Genomic DNA, 16,027 nt, shown 5'->3' with positions numbered 1-16,027 from the left:
CCCGGGCCGTGGGGCAGGTTGAACATGTCCTGCAGGCTCTGGGTATGTCTGCTCCTGCTGTGAGAGCCCAGCCCACGTCCTGAAATGCGGGTGCAGGTGGGCCACTCGGGCTAGCTAGGATCTGCTTGGCTTCGTCCGTAAACGCATGTGCATTCTCCCCGAATGCCTTCTGCCTTGTCCCTGCCGGGAGCCCACATGCCCTGTCCCGCGCATCCCACTTTCCCTCTGTGCACGTGGAGCAGGCTGGTCCCTGGCTTTGCAGAGAGCAGAGCCCCAGCTGGCTGGCCCGCTCCGCCCTGCAGCCAGACTCACTCTGCTCCTTCTCTCAAGGACTCAGAGATGTACACACCAGTCTAATTATATCCTGTCTCCGCACCAGTCACACAGTCCTGAGCATGACCGTGCCAAGCGTTCAGCGCAAGGTCATTGCTCAGTGGCCTTCCCTGGTTTGCAAACAGGCTTTGCTCTCCCCGGCTTGACAGCGCGCCTTCTTGTTGCTGGGGTTTGGAGGCAGCTCTGCCCTTGGAAGGGGCTCGGTCCTGTGATCAGGGAGTGAGCTCCCGGGGCACCTCCCCGCCCCCACGCCTACAGCTCCTGCCCCACTCGGCTTGCTGGACCTGTCAGCCAGGAGGGGAAAGGTCTTCCTTTGTGTCCGCAGTCACAGCCATGCAAAGTCCAGGAGGGCAGCGTGAAGAGCCTGGGGTTACGGGGTAACCAGGGGCCCAGGGGGGCCTCCAGAAGGGGCCTCGACTCTCGGCAGCCAGGGCGAGACTGTGGGCTGGCGTCTGTATGAGCCAAGCAGTTTTGATGTGGAAATGAGCAAGGCTTCCAAGCTGGGGAACTGCACCGGGCCCCTTCTTGGGTCCTCTTCCTCCCTCACTGACCGTCAGAAAGAGGGAGACCAGCAACCCAGACCTCGGGCACTGCCAACGCTTGGAGGGCAGGCATCAGCCAAAGAGCTGGTGAGATTCCGAGCTGTGGGGCTGGTGCCTCCCCCCACCCCCGCAAACAGTGCATGTCTGGGTTAAACCTGGCAGCAGACGTTGGCTAGGCAGCCGGGAACGCCCTTGTGGGCAGTGACCAGCAGGTCTCACAGGAACCTGCCAGGCAGTAGGGCAGCCAGCAACACGCAGTGACTGTGACCCACTACTCTGCTGAGGCGGCCCTGCGGGGAGGCTGCAACCCCCTGCCGTGTGACTGACCGCGTACCTGGAACGCTGCATTCCTTCATCTCTGGGCCCCGGAAGCAAGGAGGGAGTCGAGGGCAGATCCTAGGACGTGAGCCTGGAACCCACTCTCTTGGCTATGGCACATGCGCCCCCGTCCGGCTGACGCACTCAGGGAAATCCCCGGAGGGTATTGGTTACAGAAGGGGCTGGTTACCCGTGAGAGCCGTGTGGGTCTGTTCTAGATCTGGAAAGCGGGGAGCAGTGAGGAGGCTAAACTTGGAGGTGACCCAGTTCTTTGTGAGTCAGATCCAGAGAGATCGAAACAATCCCCGGGATGGGCAGCGCGATGGCAAACGATACTCGACATGCTGCCTGCACAGCCCCGTACACTGGAGGGGTTAACTCTGTCACTCAGCTGGGTGCCGCTAGCCACGGTGCCATGGAGACCTCTGCTCAATGGGCAGCTGCAGTCACAAGAGCAGACTTCAGCTGCATAAGGAAGGGGCGAAGAATAGTTTAATTCTGGTGCAGCCTCGTCTGGCACCTGTGTGCAGCGTTGCAACCCTCCCCCCTTCCCTGGAAGGATATTGCAGCATTAGAGGGGTTCGGAGACGGGCGATTGGAAAGACCCCAGGCCTGGAGAAACTCTCCTGTGAAGAGAGGTTGAGGAGATTGGGATTGTTACCTTAGAGAAGAGATGAATAAAACAGGACAGGATAGTCTGTCAAGTACTGACTGGTCTGAGGGAGATCTTGTCCCCATCACCTAACTCATGAACAAGGGGACATTAAATTAAATTAAATTCAAAACCTGATCCCAGGAACCACTTGTTCCCACAATGTGTATCTGACCTGTGGAATTCCCTGCTGCTGGAAGTTGTTGAGGCCAAGAACTTGACAAGACTCACTAGAGAATTGGACATAGATACAGGTGAGCAGAAGGTCCTGAACTGTCACAATGAGTGCCAACGGGAGCAGTGGAAGGGAGGCAGCCCTCCGACATCAGGGCTTAAGCAGTCCTCAGCTATTTGAGATCGGGATGAGAACTTCTTTGGAGGAGATTCTCCCCAGTCTGCTCCTGCGGGTTCGTACACCTTCCTCTGAAGCACCTGGTGCTGGGCAGTTGCAGACAGGAGACTGGGCGGGATGGACCTTGGCTCTGATCCCATCTGGCAGTCCCTGCTCCTAAAAATATCAGGGCAAGTTCCTCACCTGAAAATGTTCCCCAGGGCTGGGACTGGAGCCTGTTGCTTGGGGCACTTATGGCTGGGTGAGTCCTGGCTAGGCCCCAAGGGGTCCCTGGCAGGCAGCCTCACGGAGCTCTTCCATCTCTGTGGGATTTTGTTTGCCGGTCGCTCAGCCCATAAAACCCTGCACTTTCCCATCTGCGGGGGAGATGCCCGGGCTGGCACTCTCCCATTTCACAGAAGCTGTCTGAGCTTCTCTGCCTGACGTGCCCTTAGCTGGCAGGGGCCAAGTGAGAGCAGAGTTCAGAGCCTTTTGCGGGCAGGAGCCCCAAGCCAGGTGACAGCCCGTGGCTGAGTGTAGCCTCAGGGAGCAGCCCAATTACCCCGGCAACGCATTTCCACGGGCAGGAGGCAACCAGGTGTCTCATTACAGCCCTCCTCTGGTGGGGCGAGCCTGTTTGGTGACAAGCCAGTGCCCTGGAGCCAACAGGGAGTGTTTCCCAGGCCAGGAGACAGTGAGATAATCTGCACGTCATCCTATTTCAGAGCTAAATCCACAGCCTCTGAACAGAGTGAGCTCAAGAGAGAAACACTGCAGTGCTGAATAACCTGCAGTCGATGCCGGTGAGAACTGTGGTGAATCTCAGCCCTACCACAGCCTGTCCTGCTGCTCATTGGAAAGCCCTGCACAGTCTCTGGGTGCTCCTTATCCCTCCCAAGTGCTTCCTGGAGGATGGGAGGCAGAAAGGGACGGATCTAATTAGTGGTGTCCTAGCCTCGGGGGCTCGTTTGGCTTGTGGCATGAGTCCCAGTGTGTCACCCCTCTGCCTTTGCTGGCCAGGCCATTGTTAGCACTTTGGAGCCGTGGATTGCAGTTTGATTGAAATCCCGAGGGAAGCTGAGTTTGGTTTCTGTGTAATCCTTCCTGGATGTCGAATGCAGCACAGTGTTTTGCTGCTCAGCAGGGGCTGCGAGTTGGGATTGAGGGGCACTGGGGGAGCCCAGGCTGGGATAGCAGGGACTGCAGCGCTGGGCCAGGATTTGTAGCACTCGCCCGGTGTGCCTCTGCCCTGTGCTTGGTTCTAGGTAATGTTGAACTCTTCCCATTAGCACAGAAATACACTAAATTGAGAAAAATTTAGAAGCTGTCCAGTTCTCTCCTGGATGGGCGTGCCATGGGCCAGCAGCCACACGGTGTGAGTCATGAGAGGCAGCCGCAGGGTCTGGACCCACGTGAGTGGGTTTGATTGGGGGGCAGAGCTGCTCTTCTCACAGCAAGAACAAGTGGGGCTCGCCCAGCAAACTAGTAGCTTGCATCGGAATGAGGCAGGAGCCGGCTCCCGGGGCACTGGCAAGATGGCATCTGCTCAGGCAGGAGAGAGGCAGCCCGGGCCAGGTGTCTGAGCAGAGGGGTAGAACTGAGGCAGTTGCGCCACTTTTATTTTTAAAAGGGGTGAGAGAAATTGGCTTTCATGGTGGGGATGCTGATTGTCCGACAGGCTGGGACTAAGCCACATGACACATGCCACTATAGGAGCGCTATCTCTCTGTGTGCGCTGCCTTGTGCAAACACAGCCTGGCCTAGGCAGCGAGCGGGAGCCCATTAAGGTCCAGCTCCTGCTGGAGGAGAGCCTGGCTGGGGTCCCATTCTTCCAACGTGCTGAGCCAGGGGGTTGTGTGAGTGGCACTATTCTTGCACTTTACTGCACTAGGGAAGCTGGGCCCCAGGCCATTATGGCAGCGATGCTACTGTAGGACAGACGGTCTGCAACTGATCATTTATTCCTACCCCTTGTTTCCTATCTTTTAATCAGTTACTGATCCAGGAGAGGACCTTCCCTCTTATCCCATGACAGCTTACTTGGCTTATGCGCCTTTGGTGAGGGATTTTGTCAAAGGCTTTCTGAAAATGTGCTATATCCACTGAGTCACCCTTGTCCATGTGCTTGTTGACACCGTCAGAGAATTCTAATAGACTGGTGAGGTGTGATTTTCCCTTTACAAAAGCTGTGTTGACTTTTCCCAAACAAATCATGTTCACTTCTCTGGCCATTCTCTGGGGTGGTCTGGTTAGCATGGCCACCTCCCTTGTGCCCCAGGGGTGCCCTGGGAAGATTTAGCCCTGGCCTTAGATGTTCTGTATGATGGTGCACGTGCCCAGCCGGCTTCCCGCACTCCAGCTCTCAGGATGGCTGGGCGCCGCTCAGACCAGGGCTTCCCAGACGTGATCATGGCATGGCCCATCTCCTGGATGAGTGCCCATGGGGGCGAGTTCATGATGAATAATAATTGCCCCTCTGGGAGGGTGATACTAGCATCTCTCCTGCTGGATCCCAGTGTGATCAGGGTCTATCAGCGGCAGGGGGAGCCAGCTCAGCCCCCAGTGCCGGCCCGTGCCACAGGGGAACCCGGCATCACAGGCCAAGAGCTTTGAGCTGAGCTGGGGCAGGGGTTGATGCTCTGTTCGTGTGAGGGGAGGTGCTCCTCATGGTCTCCATGTGGGGCACCTGTAAGCCAGGTGTGGAGGCGTCTGTGCACAGCCGTTAGCTCCTATGCGCGCCCTTCCGCCGTGCTGTGGCTGGGCCTGCTCTTTTTCCCAGCTCTGGCTGGAGTGGGGGTGAGGCCTGCTGTGTGCTTGGCCATTGCCTTGCTGCGAAGGGGAGCGCGCTGGCACCGAGACTCGCATTCAGGCACGTCGGCATGTCCACACCGCTGCCAGCTGTGTGTGCTCGGAGGACGCTGATGAGACCAGGCAAGGCCCTGGGGCGCGGGCAGCAGGCATGGAGGCACGTGGAGCCGTCACTGGCTCCGTCCCATGCTGGACACAATGCTCAGAGCAGCACAGCAGGATGGTGCATCTCGCACCCAGCCAGGGACAGCGGCTTGAGGCCGTTGACCTGGCCTGAGGCAGGCTGTGAACGTAAACTCCAGAGCGAGGTCCCTGGAGATGCACTTCCCAAGCGTGAGCGGGCCGGGTGCTGGGCTCGCTCTGGAAGCCGTGCAGATGAGCTCTCGCTGCCTGCAGGCTGCACTCTGGGAAAGGGGGGGCTGGAGTAATCCCCATACAGGGCTGGCAGCGAGGCACGGGAAACCAGTGCCAGAGCGCTCTGCAGCAGGTGGGAGGGGGAGTTGAACTGGCCCTATGGCCCACAGGCTGCTGTGGGGGAAATTGGCGGGGCACCAGCAGGGGGTGCCAGTGTCTCGGCCCCAAGCCCGTGCCTGCCTGTGTATGCAGGGCAGGAGGGGCTTTGGGTGCACTGGGGAGGGATGGGGGCACAGATTGGATTGTGTTGGATTGTGTTTGTAGCTCCCCAGGGACCCATCTGCTCTCCTGGGGCTGGGGCAGAGATTGCTGGGGGGCAGGACCATGTCCCCATAGCCCCAAGGAACCCCCTGGGCCCCTCACCAGGGTGCGCTCAGTGCCAATGGCAGGAGGGTCCAGGCATGGTGCGGAGGCAGGGTTGACATTGGCACTTCCCCCCAAGAGCGCCTCGAGTTCCCACCAGCAGGGTTTGTGGGCGGAGACACCCCTAGAGCTCCCTGTCGCCCTCTGCTTCTGGCAGCCCCAGAGAGGGGCTCCTGGGGAGAGATCCATCCCTCAGCCTTGCCCCATTGGCAGCACCCTCTGGGCTCTGTAGCATCCTAACTCCCAGCTGAGCCCAGCAGGACCTGTCGGGCTGAGAACCGGGGCACAGGCTTGGGGCAGCCCCTCACCCCCTGGCAGGTTCCCTGGGTGCTGTGGGATCAGAGCTTCCCTCCTACAGACACAGGGGCTGGCTGAACTGGGGCTGTATCCCCACTCCCAGACGTAGGGGGCTGCGATGTGTACCTCCCCCACCCTTGTGTGCGTCCCGTGTCCAGGGCTGAGCACCCCGCCTCAGGCATGCTCCTGCCTCTCCTCGGTGCGAGTCCCGGAGCTCCAGCCCAGCTGCTGTGGGGATGCCTGGCACCTGCCCTGGCGGCTGGGCACCAGATCACAGCTGGCGAGGGTGGGGCGCAGAGCTGCCTGAGTGCTGGCACTGGTGTTCAGTAGCGGAGCTGGTTGAACGTGCCAGCCCGGGTGCTGATCCCTCACCCCATCACGCCCGTGGCGCAGAGCTATCCCCGCCCCACTTCCAGCGCCTGTGCTGCTCCAGCCTGCCCAGAGCTACCAAGGGGTGAGCCATGCGTGGCTTTCCAGGCAGTGGGAGTCCCTTCTGCGTCCCAAGGCCGGGCTGACCCCACACTCTCCGCCGGGACCAGCCACCTTGTGCTGCAGCTTCTCAGCTGGGCGGCCAGCAGGTGCCTGCAGCCAGCACAGGCTGAGTCACAGACAGGTGTGTGGTTCACATCCCGCTAGCTGTGCCAGGCTGTGGCACCTCTGCCCGGGCATTTAGTGCAGCTGGCTGAACCCCTGGGTGCCCAATGCCATGGACAGACGGCTTGTGGAGCCTGCTCTGTGGAACTGACCAGCCAACCGGGGCACTCCTAGAATGGCCGTTCCCCTGCTGCCCCTGCTCCTGCCTGCTCCGCAGGGCTGTACTGTTTACCTGGCCGGCGCCTGGCCGTGCGCGGCTCTCACAGCCGGCTCCTTTTCTGACAGCTCCGGCTTTGCCCACTGAAGCCCCCCAGCTTGGAGGCAAACCTGGCGCCACCTGGCCACATGCCGAGGCTGCTGTCCGGGAGCAAGGCTTGACCTGCCCAGCTCCTCTGCTAGGAAGGAGCGTGGGCAGTGGCCCTGGGCTGGAGAGGGGACAAGCTGAGGTGGCTCTATTCCCTGCCCCATGCCAGGGCAAAGAGACTCTTAGACCCAACCTGAGGTTAAAAAAATAGGCTTTTTTATTCCAGTGTAAGAGGAGCATTGATGGGCCAGGAAAGCGAGAGGGTTTTAGTCCCACTCATCAGCAGATCTGCCCTTCTCAAGGAGAAAGAGCCCGGGGAGGTGACGGTGCTGTCAGAACTGATCCTTCTCTGCTCCAGGGGGAGTGCTGAGCAGGGTTGGGTCTTCCGCTCGGTGCAATCATCATCCATTACATTCCTGAATGCCACTGCTCACAGCTGCCTGTGCGAGTAATTGCAGTTTACTTGGCTGAATGGCTTTGTCTAGTGAGGATCCCAGTGATTCACACACACAAGCTAGGCAACACTTACCTAAATCTAGGGCCAGCTGGCTGAAGGAGCTGGCAGTGGGTTAGTTGTACGGAGAACGTCCTCCTTTCCCCTGTGTGCTGGAGCACGCTGCTCTCACCCTGCGGGGCAAATCCCGTACCCTTTGCTGCTCCTGTTAGCCGAGTTCTGCTGTAGCCATGCAGGTGCTGCTGCTGGAGACACAAGCTGCCTGAGCGCTCTCATGAGACGAGCCCAGTGCACCGGGCCGGCCGGGTGGCTTAAAGCGGACACTAAGCTAGTTCAAGCAACAGTCTAGCTGACAGTCTCTAGTGCTTCCGCTGCTTTCCGCACATGTCCGGAGGGCACGTGCTCATCAAGTCAGGCTCAGGCGTGCCCTGGAGAGCACTGAACCCTCAGTGCACTAGTCAAGGAAGTCCAGGGTTGGCTGGAAGTGGAGGGCTTAGGCCATGTCTACACCAGAGCGTACAGTGAGGTCTCCCGTGTAGCTGTTCTATGCTGATAGGAGAGCTCTCCCACCGGCATAATTAACCCCCCCAACGAGCGGCAGTGGCTATTCAGCTGGAGAAGCTCTCCTGCCGACATAGCGTTGTCCACACCAGCGTTTGTCAATAACTTATGTCACTCATGGGTGGGTGTATTGTTTCACAATCTTGAGTGACATAAATTACATTAGCAGAAGTGGTAGTGTAGACACAGCCTGAGCCATGTATGTTTCCCTGTTTCAGTGTTACACAGGTGAACGGGAGGGCGGGGGTTAGCGGAGGCAGAAGGGTGCCATCGCTAGGACGTTATGTAGACACAAATCTATAGTGTGTCCTCCTGAAGGTCAAAGCTGCAATCCTAGCCAGACAGCCTGCTCAGGAGAGCCCCGAGTTACCCCGTGGGCTTCTCGAGTCAGCCACTGGACAGTAAGCAGAAGAAATTGTCCCTGTTCCGTTGCCAACAATCTAAAGTGAGGAGAACCCGCTGCTGCACCATATTGCCTGTCTGTGGCAGAACAGGATGCAGTCACTGGGGAGCCTTAAAGAGCATTTGAGCTCCTAAAAACTAGCTTTGGCGTTGAGGTGACCTGCCTGCATTTAACTCCAGTGAATAGGAGGGGTTGAGCCTGTCAGACTGTGTCATGGGGGCTGCTCTACTCTGCTCTGCTCTCTGGGTGTTTAAAATGGGGCAGTGCAGCCTGGAAGTAGCTGGAGACTGGTACGGGTGCATCAGAATCCTCCTCCTAGGAATAATAAATACAAGAGAACCCAGCTCTTCCTGCACAGCAGCTCACGTCTCAGCATGATGCCCCTAGCTCCCTCCCCTGGGGTGGCTTCTAGCGACCCCTTACACACCAAAGTCTCCTTCTGGGAGACCCTGACCCTTTTCTGCTCCCCAGCCCTCCTACCTCCTAGGACATGATAGGAGTATCCGAGAAGACGGAACTGATGGATTCTGAGTCTGTCTTGAGCTGCAGGAGCTTGGGATTCTGGGCGTCGGGGAAGTCCTCGCTGGCAGCCAGCCTGATCTTACCGTTCTGCACTTCCTTGATGGGCTCAAGGAACACCACATGCTTGTTGGTGCTGATCTTGCGGCTGGGCCCATCTGTGGCTGGGGGGGTGGTGCTCAAGATGGAGGATTGGGCGCTGCATTCATGGGGCGTGCTAGGAGCGGCGGGCTTCTTGCAGCACTGGAAGCAGCGGCAGGGCGTGAGGTACAAGTACATGAGGACCAGCACGAGGCTCACCACGCACCCTAAGAGAGTTGTGAGGCCGGTATTGAAGGACTCCCCCTCCAGCTTGGGGTAGTGGATGGTCACGTTGATCTCATGCATCTTGTTGAGCTGATGGTGCTTGCCGATAGCCATGCACAGGTACACGCCCGAGTGCCACGGTTTGGCTGCTGTGATCTTCAGGCTCCCATTGCGATAAACCTCAAGCGTTCGGTTACCATTGCCAGGGGGCATGAGGGGCTCGTTGCGGGGTGAGATCCACATGTAGGTGGCAGACGGGTCACGCGCGCTCGTGTTGCAGCTGATTAGCAGCGTCTCCCCTACGAGCGCTGCGGCGTGCACTTCCGGGGCGCCGGGGGCCCCCTGGCTCGAGGAGCAGTTCTCAAAAATCTTGTTGTACTTGAGGAATCGCACTAAGGCGTGTGCCATGTTGTCGAAGGCTGTACACGTGTGCTCCTCTAGGAAGTCCTGCACCGAGCTGAGGTGGCGTTGCTGCCACTGCTTGAAGAGCTGGTAAAGCGAGCAGTCGCAGTGCACGGGGTTGTTGTGCAGATACAAGCCGTTCCTGACGTACGCCGGCAAGGCAGCCACCTCCTCGACGGGGATGCTGCGCAGGTTATTGGTGGAGAGGTCCAGGGTGGTCAGGTTCGGGTGGCTGAGCCCCTGCATGGAGCTAAAGGGGAACTGGGTGAGGTTATTCCAACTGAGGTAGACCTTCTGCAGGCTGCGGAGCGGGAGGAAGGCTTTTTCATCCACCTGTAGGATCCTGTTGTTGTAGAGCAGGAGTTCCTCCAGACCGAGCAGGGCTTCGAAGTAGTGCTGCTTGACGGCGCGCAGGGCATTGGAGGACAGGTCCAGGTGCCGCAGGCGCGTGGCATTGTGGAAGGCCCGGGGCGAGAGGTCGGCGATGTGATTGTGGCTGAGGCGCAGGGCCTGCAGGCGCGGCAGGGTGGCCAGCCAGCGGCTGTGGAGCTGGACGAGGGCATTGTGACTGAGATCCAGGCTGGCGGCCGTGGCAGGCAGCGGGTCGGGCACCTGCTGGAGCCCTTGCTTGGCACAGCTGAGCAGGTCGGAGGTGCAGATGCAGACCAGGGGGCAGCGGCGGGGCACGGCCGGGCTGCTGAAGAGGGGCCCTGGAGCGCCCAGCTCTAGGAGCAGCAGCAGCGTCCCCAGGCGTCTCCAGAGAACCGCGGCCGGGGCCTGCGTGTTCATCGTGCGGCGAGGGGCGTGCGCCCAGGGCTGCAGGGAGCGAGCGGCTGGGGCCGGGCCGGGGCAGCCCGGCCAGGAGCGGAGCTAAAGCCGAGCGGCCCCGCTGCGTCCTGCCCGCTTCGGCTCGGGCCAGCCTGGCCCCGGCCCGCCCGGCTCCTGCCCTGCCGCCGCCCCGAGTCCGCGCTCGCCTTGGGGGCAGCACCTGCCCGGCCGGGATGTGAGCGCTGCCCGCCCGCTGCTGTGCCGCGCCGCGCTCTGCTCTGCCGCCGCCGCCCGGCCACCGCGGGGGCGGAGCCTGGCGGGCAGGGGCAGCCGATTGGCCCGTGCGGCGGGGGAGGGGCGGAGGAAATTTGTGAATGGCCTGTTGTTCCCGCTTCGCGCCGCTAGGGGCGGTGCGCCGGGCCCGTCTGAGTGAGCCAAGGCTGATGGCCGCAGCTCGCCCCAAGATGTATTGCCGGGCCCGGGGGGGGGGGGGCAGCCCCAGCTTCTGGCCCTGGCCCAGCAGCCACAGCCCTGCCCTGCAGAACCGGGCATTCGCCAGCTCCAGAGGACTCCTGCTTCTTGCTGGGCGTGCTAGGCCCGACGCGCCAGGCGCTGCGCAGACAGAGCGGGGGGACGCACACACACTCCCCAGGGTGCAAGCCCAAGGGTGCAGCAGGCCAGCAGCAGAGCTAGGAACAGGACAGGACTTCCAGTCCAGTGCTCTGCTATCACCCTGGCAGGGGATTTCACTGATGGGGAAACTGAGGCACAGATGTGAAGCATGACTTGCCAAAGATGTCTCAGTCTGCGCTGGGCTTGGGACTAGACTCCAGCCCTGTGCCTCGTCCTCTAGTCCACCTGTGTCTCTAGTGTGAGGCCCACGTGCCAGACAACGCTGCAGACTGACTGCTGAATGATGAGCGTTAGCTTTCCTTGGTATCTGGCACTCCAGGGATGTCTCCAGCATGGTGCGTGCAGGCCAGCTGCCCGTCCCTTTGATGTGGTGATGGAGGCCCCAGCCAGCACCAGGGAGTGCTGTCCTCTGGCAGACCTGATGGCCGCTCTGTGCTGCACCCTCCACAGGGACAGAGGAGCAGAGCTTGGGAGCTGTTTCCCCTCAGCATAGCAGCATGTTGCGTGTCTGAGTGCTCCTGGGCAGGGCTCAGACCGGCAGAGGCCTCTGGCAATTCCTGGCAGCCCCTGGGGCCTCTGGCCTTTGAATCAGCTTGGTGATCACAGATCAGCCTCCTGCATTGTGTGTTCTTCCCCCTCTACCCCATTGCTCCGAACAGCCTTGACCCCTGGTCTGTGCCGGCTCTAGCCCTGGTTCTCAGAACAGCCCTCACTGCTGCATTCAGAAAAGCATGAACGCCAAGCCACTTGTTCATCCTGAAATCCCCGTTCTGGTTGTTCCTGCTGTGGGGCTGGTCCTGGGCCGTGGGCAGGGCCTTCGCCTTGTGCCTGCAGAGAGAACTGAAGCAGGTTGGCGTGTCTGAGGTGGGGGAGGGGAGAAGTAGACCTGAATTTGCGGATGATAGAGCTCAAGCGTTGATGAGACCAGTGTGGCTCATGGCCTTTTAAATTTCCCACCCCCTGCTCTGTTCTGTGTCGCTTCTTTCGCTGGCCCTAGGCTAGGGGTGGGAGAAGAACTTGTCCTTCAGTGCTGCCCGGCCTCGCCTGGCCTGGCGCCCCGTTGCGGACGATTGGCACTGTCAGCCAGTGTGTGATCTCACAGTCTGTGCTGGAGGTGCTGGTGCAGAGTCAGGACTGTGACTGCGGCTAGGCCTAGGAGCACTCCCCGGTTCCCAGTCTGGGGGCATGGTGAATGGCATGAAGCAAGGCAGGTCATTGTGGGGTGGCTGCATGTGGGGGGATGGGCCGCAGGGTGCCACATGTAAGCCCCTCTGCAGCCTGCCTGGCTGTGCCGGGCACTGGTGGTGAGCAGAGCCCTGCCTGGGGCAGGGGAGAGCAGTGGAGCACGCTGAGTGCAGGAGTGTAATTACTGACCACTGGGCTGCCGTATGGGAGAGGAGTGGAAACCGAAGCTGGGTGATGGCTTTCCGTTAGGACAGCGAATGGCTAATCTGGCTGCTGCTCCCGTGTGTGAGGGCTGTGAGATCAGCTAGGGACGTAGTCCCCTCTTCTCCTGGGTGCTAGGGCCCCTTCCCCTGTCCAGCCGCGGGGGAAGGCGATGTCATTCCTTGCGATGAGGGCGGAGCTGGGTCTTTCCCTAGAGCCTCCAGGGCCAGGGGGCTGAAGGAACTCGGCCACGAGGCACAAGGCCAGAAGGCTCCAAGGCCAGTGGGCAGTCTGGCTGGAGGCTCTGGGCCCAGGGCAGGCAGAGGGCTCCCAGGGCAGGCAGGATACTGGTGTGGGCTGGCACTGGAAGGTGAGGGATTCTTCCCACCTGGGGCCTGCCCAAGAGCATCGTCTTCTGCAGCGCCTGCTCTTCTCACCAGATAGATTGTGCCTCCGTGCAGTGATCCCTTCAGCTATTCCCTCCAGTCCATCACAACAAGCATCACCTCCTCTGCCCTCTGGGAACAGACCCGCAAAGGGCAAGAGTTTGCCTCGTTGCAGGCTCCTGTCGTGCCAGCCCTGACATTCTCACATGCAACCTGACAGAGGAGCATGCCAGGAGCCAGCTGGGGCAGAGGGCATGGGGCTGCCTGTGAACTGAGCATGTGTGGTCTGGGGCCACGTGGACCCATGAGCCAAGGGTGGCTCTGTAGCTCCACGGCGGGCAAGGGGGGCCTGATCCTTCCCACTGCCCAACCCTGAAGAGCTGGGTCTACCGAGGCTGGCTGCCCTCAGCCCCCTCCCTGTGGACGGGCCTCCCCCGAGCGGGCATTGCTGCTGCTGTGCTCTCAGGCTACCAGTGGCCACCCAGCAGAGGTCGCACATGCAGGCTGGGCAGCTGGTTACTAGCCCCCTGCCCCATTTTCCTTATTTCCTGAGTCCCTGGGCGGGGCGGCCGTAGCAGAACCCCCAGCAGGGCTGTGCTGGTGATCAGACTGACCTGGACTTGGGCTCCGATCAGCCAGCCAAGGGGAGAAAGCTGGGCATGAGAGTCTGCTGCAGAGAGCTCGGTGCCCAGACGCCAGGCCCAGAGGAGGTGTCGGTGTCTCTGTGATGTGACCTTGAGCTTCTGCCCTGCCAGACAGCATTGCATTTCAGCACTCACGAGGAGGCTCTGCAGCTCTCCTGCCCAGCTCCCCCTCGTCCCTGGCCCCAGGGAAAGCGTTTGCTCAGTGCACACGGCCTGCCTGGCTGTGGGGCAAGAACCGTCCCCACTGGTCACATGCCGAGGAGCAGCACAGCCACCCCACACATGGGCTCCAGTACCCAGGCGAAGGGAACCAGGTCCTTGGTGCTGGGCTCACAGGGGGGCAGCCTGTCATACCTGAGCCCACTGGCAGGTCCCATCCCACGGGCGGCTCTGCCGGAGACCAGAGGCAGGTGCTGGGGGATTGGGACACTCGTTCCTGGGGCATTGGCTGGGCTCATGGGGGCCGGGGGTTGCAGGCAGTGGGGGCATTGGTGCCGCTCTGGGTCAAAGTCCATTCCCACAAAGTGCTTTAAAAGGTTCCCCTTACACTACCTCAGCGCCTGCCCACCCACCAGGCCAGTGACTGGCTAGCCAGGCCTCGGGGAGCTGCCCTGGTGGCAGCGTGGCCGTGTTCCTGGCTCAGCAGCCTATGTCTCTTGGGGGAGCAGGCTCCCCTCGCTCTGGGCAATCCGCCCCCCACCCCATGAAAACAAACTGGGACCCATCCAGCCCAGCTGGCATTCCCTGGCTCGCTGCCACCCGGAGCCTGGCTGCCTTATGTCTGTGGAGTGGAGCTGAACTAGGCCCATTAGCTGCTGCCTGCTGCAGAGACTTTCTGCAAGTTCCTCCAGGAGACCCAGCTGGAGGCTGCCAGCGTTCGCAGCTTGACGTCACCGGCCTCTGCTGCTGCCCTATTGATTCCGGCGGCTGGCAGAGACGGGACTGAGGGGCTGCAGTGAGCGTCTGCAGGAGCAGCGGATCCGTGTGGGGAAGGGCAGCCTTTTTGGACAGGGGGCAGGTTAAACCTCGAGCCCTCCCCATCTGAGCTGCTGGGGGGGAGTAGGAACTGCAGAGGGATTGCAGGGAATGGGGCACACCTGGAACCACTTCTGAAACTAGCTGCTCTCTCTGTCCCAGGACAGCTGCCTCCTGCAGGCCTGCTCTCAGCTTCCTGGCTGCAGGGTCGGTAGCTGGCTCGTGCCAGGTGGCTGCAGAGGGCTGATGGCTCTGTGTTTGCTTAGACGCTGTGATCCAGTGGTCTGCTTGTGTTTGCAGGGAGGAGACGCAGCCTAACGTGAAGCACTGACCTCTTGTATTCATTTATATGGAACATATGGGCTGAAAGTGCTAATGTGACCCAGGCCTTCCCAACATTACACTGTATTAAACAAGACCTGGGGGCTGGTATCCAGAGACCTCAGCCTGCATAGTCCCAGGGTAAACACCCTTTAGCCTTGTACTGAACATACAGAACAGATGGCAAACCAGTTCTAGCACTTGAAATGTCAAGTACTAAGTCAGGCTTTTGTTGTAGCGAACCTACCCCCGTTCCCTTTGGCTGGAGAGAGGCTGTAGAAGGAATGTCCCCTGGCCCGACAGTGAGATCAGAGATGGAACTAACTGGACTTTGGGAAAAACTAAGCAGTGAGTTGAGCTGGACTGGAGCTGTCGCCGGTGCAGCCTAATCCTGTTTTATCGCTGGGGTGGCTGGGATTCAGCGGGAGCCAGTGGAGTTGGTGATGGCACTTGGGTCCCTCTCTCTGGCCGGGTTTGGCCAGGAGACCTCTCAGGGGATTGCTGACAAAGCCACAGTATCCCAGGAGATGGTGGTAGCCCATTTTTCTCCCCACGTTTTTCCACCCATCCCCTTGTTATTTTGTCCACCAGTTTGGCCTAGGGTCTGACACGCCAACGTTTGCTCACTGATTTCTGGTTCCAAGGTGTGATCTTAACACACTCTTTGAGGTAGATGAGGAGGCCTGTATCCGTAGAACTAATTCTGTCTGTCTGTCTCCCTTTTGGACCGTTTCCCATCAGCATCTTTGTGACCGGTGATGTGACACGATGAACTTTTACCTCTCGGCTGAGCTCACAGTTGGGTACATTTGTAGTTATCACCACAGACCCTTTGTCGGCTAGACGCTCTGAGAGAACGTCCCGACGCCAGAGCCATTGCAAGCAGCACCAGTGCCATGGACGGTTCCTCTGGGTCCCTCTCACCAGAGTGTGCTCTACCCCGCTGTGCGTTGACAAGGGCACTTCCCCCCAGTAGACCACCTGTGGGGTTGTCATTTGGCTTCTGGTCCCAGGCATGTTGCCTAGCCTGCGCAGGCACCAGAGACCAGGGAGTGGGGTGTGATAATGCTAGGCTCCTGTTGCTGGCACCACCCCCCAAGCACACCGTGCCAGCTCTTGGGGGAGGCACTGGGGCCAGGCTCCATTATTGTGTGTGCCCTTCCAGCCTGGGACCCCGCACCCCGGGCAGAGATCGGAAGTGACAGTCCACTGCACTCTGGTGCCCAGGCTTTGAGTCCTAGCCGTAGTTGTGTTGCTGTGATGCTAACCATCAGCGCAGTGTCGGGATGCTCACCCTGAACAAGCTGGTAGGA

At 60.1% G+C, this 16,027-nt stretch overlaps 2 protein-coding genes across 2 annotated transcripts in view; one reads left to right on the top strand and one right to left on the bottom strand.

Moving 5' to 3' along the window:
* RNF123 (ring finger protein 123) overlaps window positions 1-16,027 on the top strand; it is a 107,280-nt gene that overhangs the window by 73,855 nt on the left and 17,398 nt on the right. The window lies entirely within an intron of this gene.
* On the bottom strand, window positions 7,733-10,390 carry AMIGO3 (adhesion molecule with Ig like domain 3). Its single transcript, XM_067561245.1, has one exon. The coding sequence runs from the start codon at window positions 10,388-10,390 to the stop codon at window positions 8,858-8,860; it is 1,533 nt and encodes a 510-aa protein (XP_067417346.1). The 3' UTR covers window positions 7,733-8,857.

Source organism: Emydura macquarii, unplaced genomic scaffold, assembly GCF_026122565.2.
Source record: "Emydura macquarii macquarii isolate MOO-44397 ecotype Brisbane River unplaced genomic scaffold, CSIRO-AGI_Emac_v2 contig_2369, whole genome shotgun sequence".
NCBI classification, from domain to species: domain Eukaryota; kingdom Metazoa; phylum Chordata; order Testudines; family Chelidae; genus Emydura; species Emydura macquarii.
Note: the sequence above shows the minus strand (reverse complement) of the source record. Positions and strands in the feature narration are given on the sequence as shown.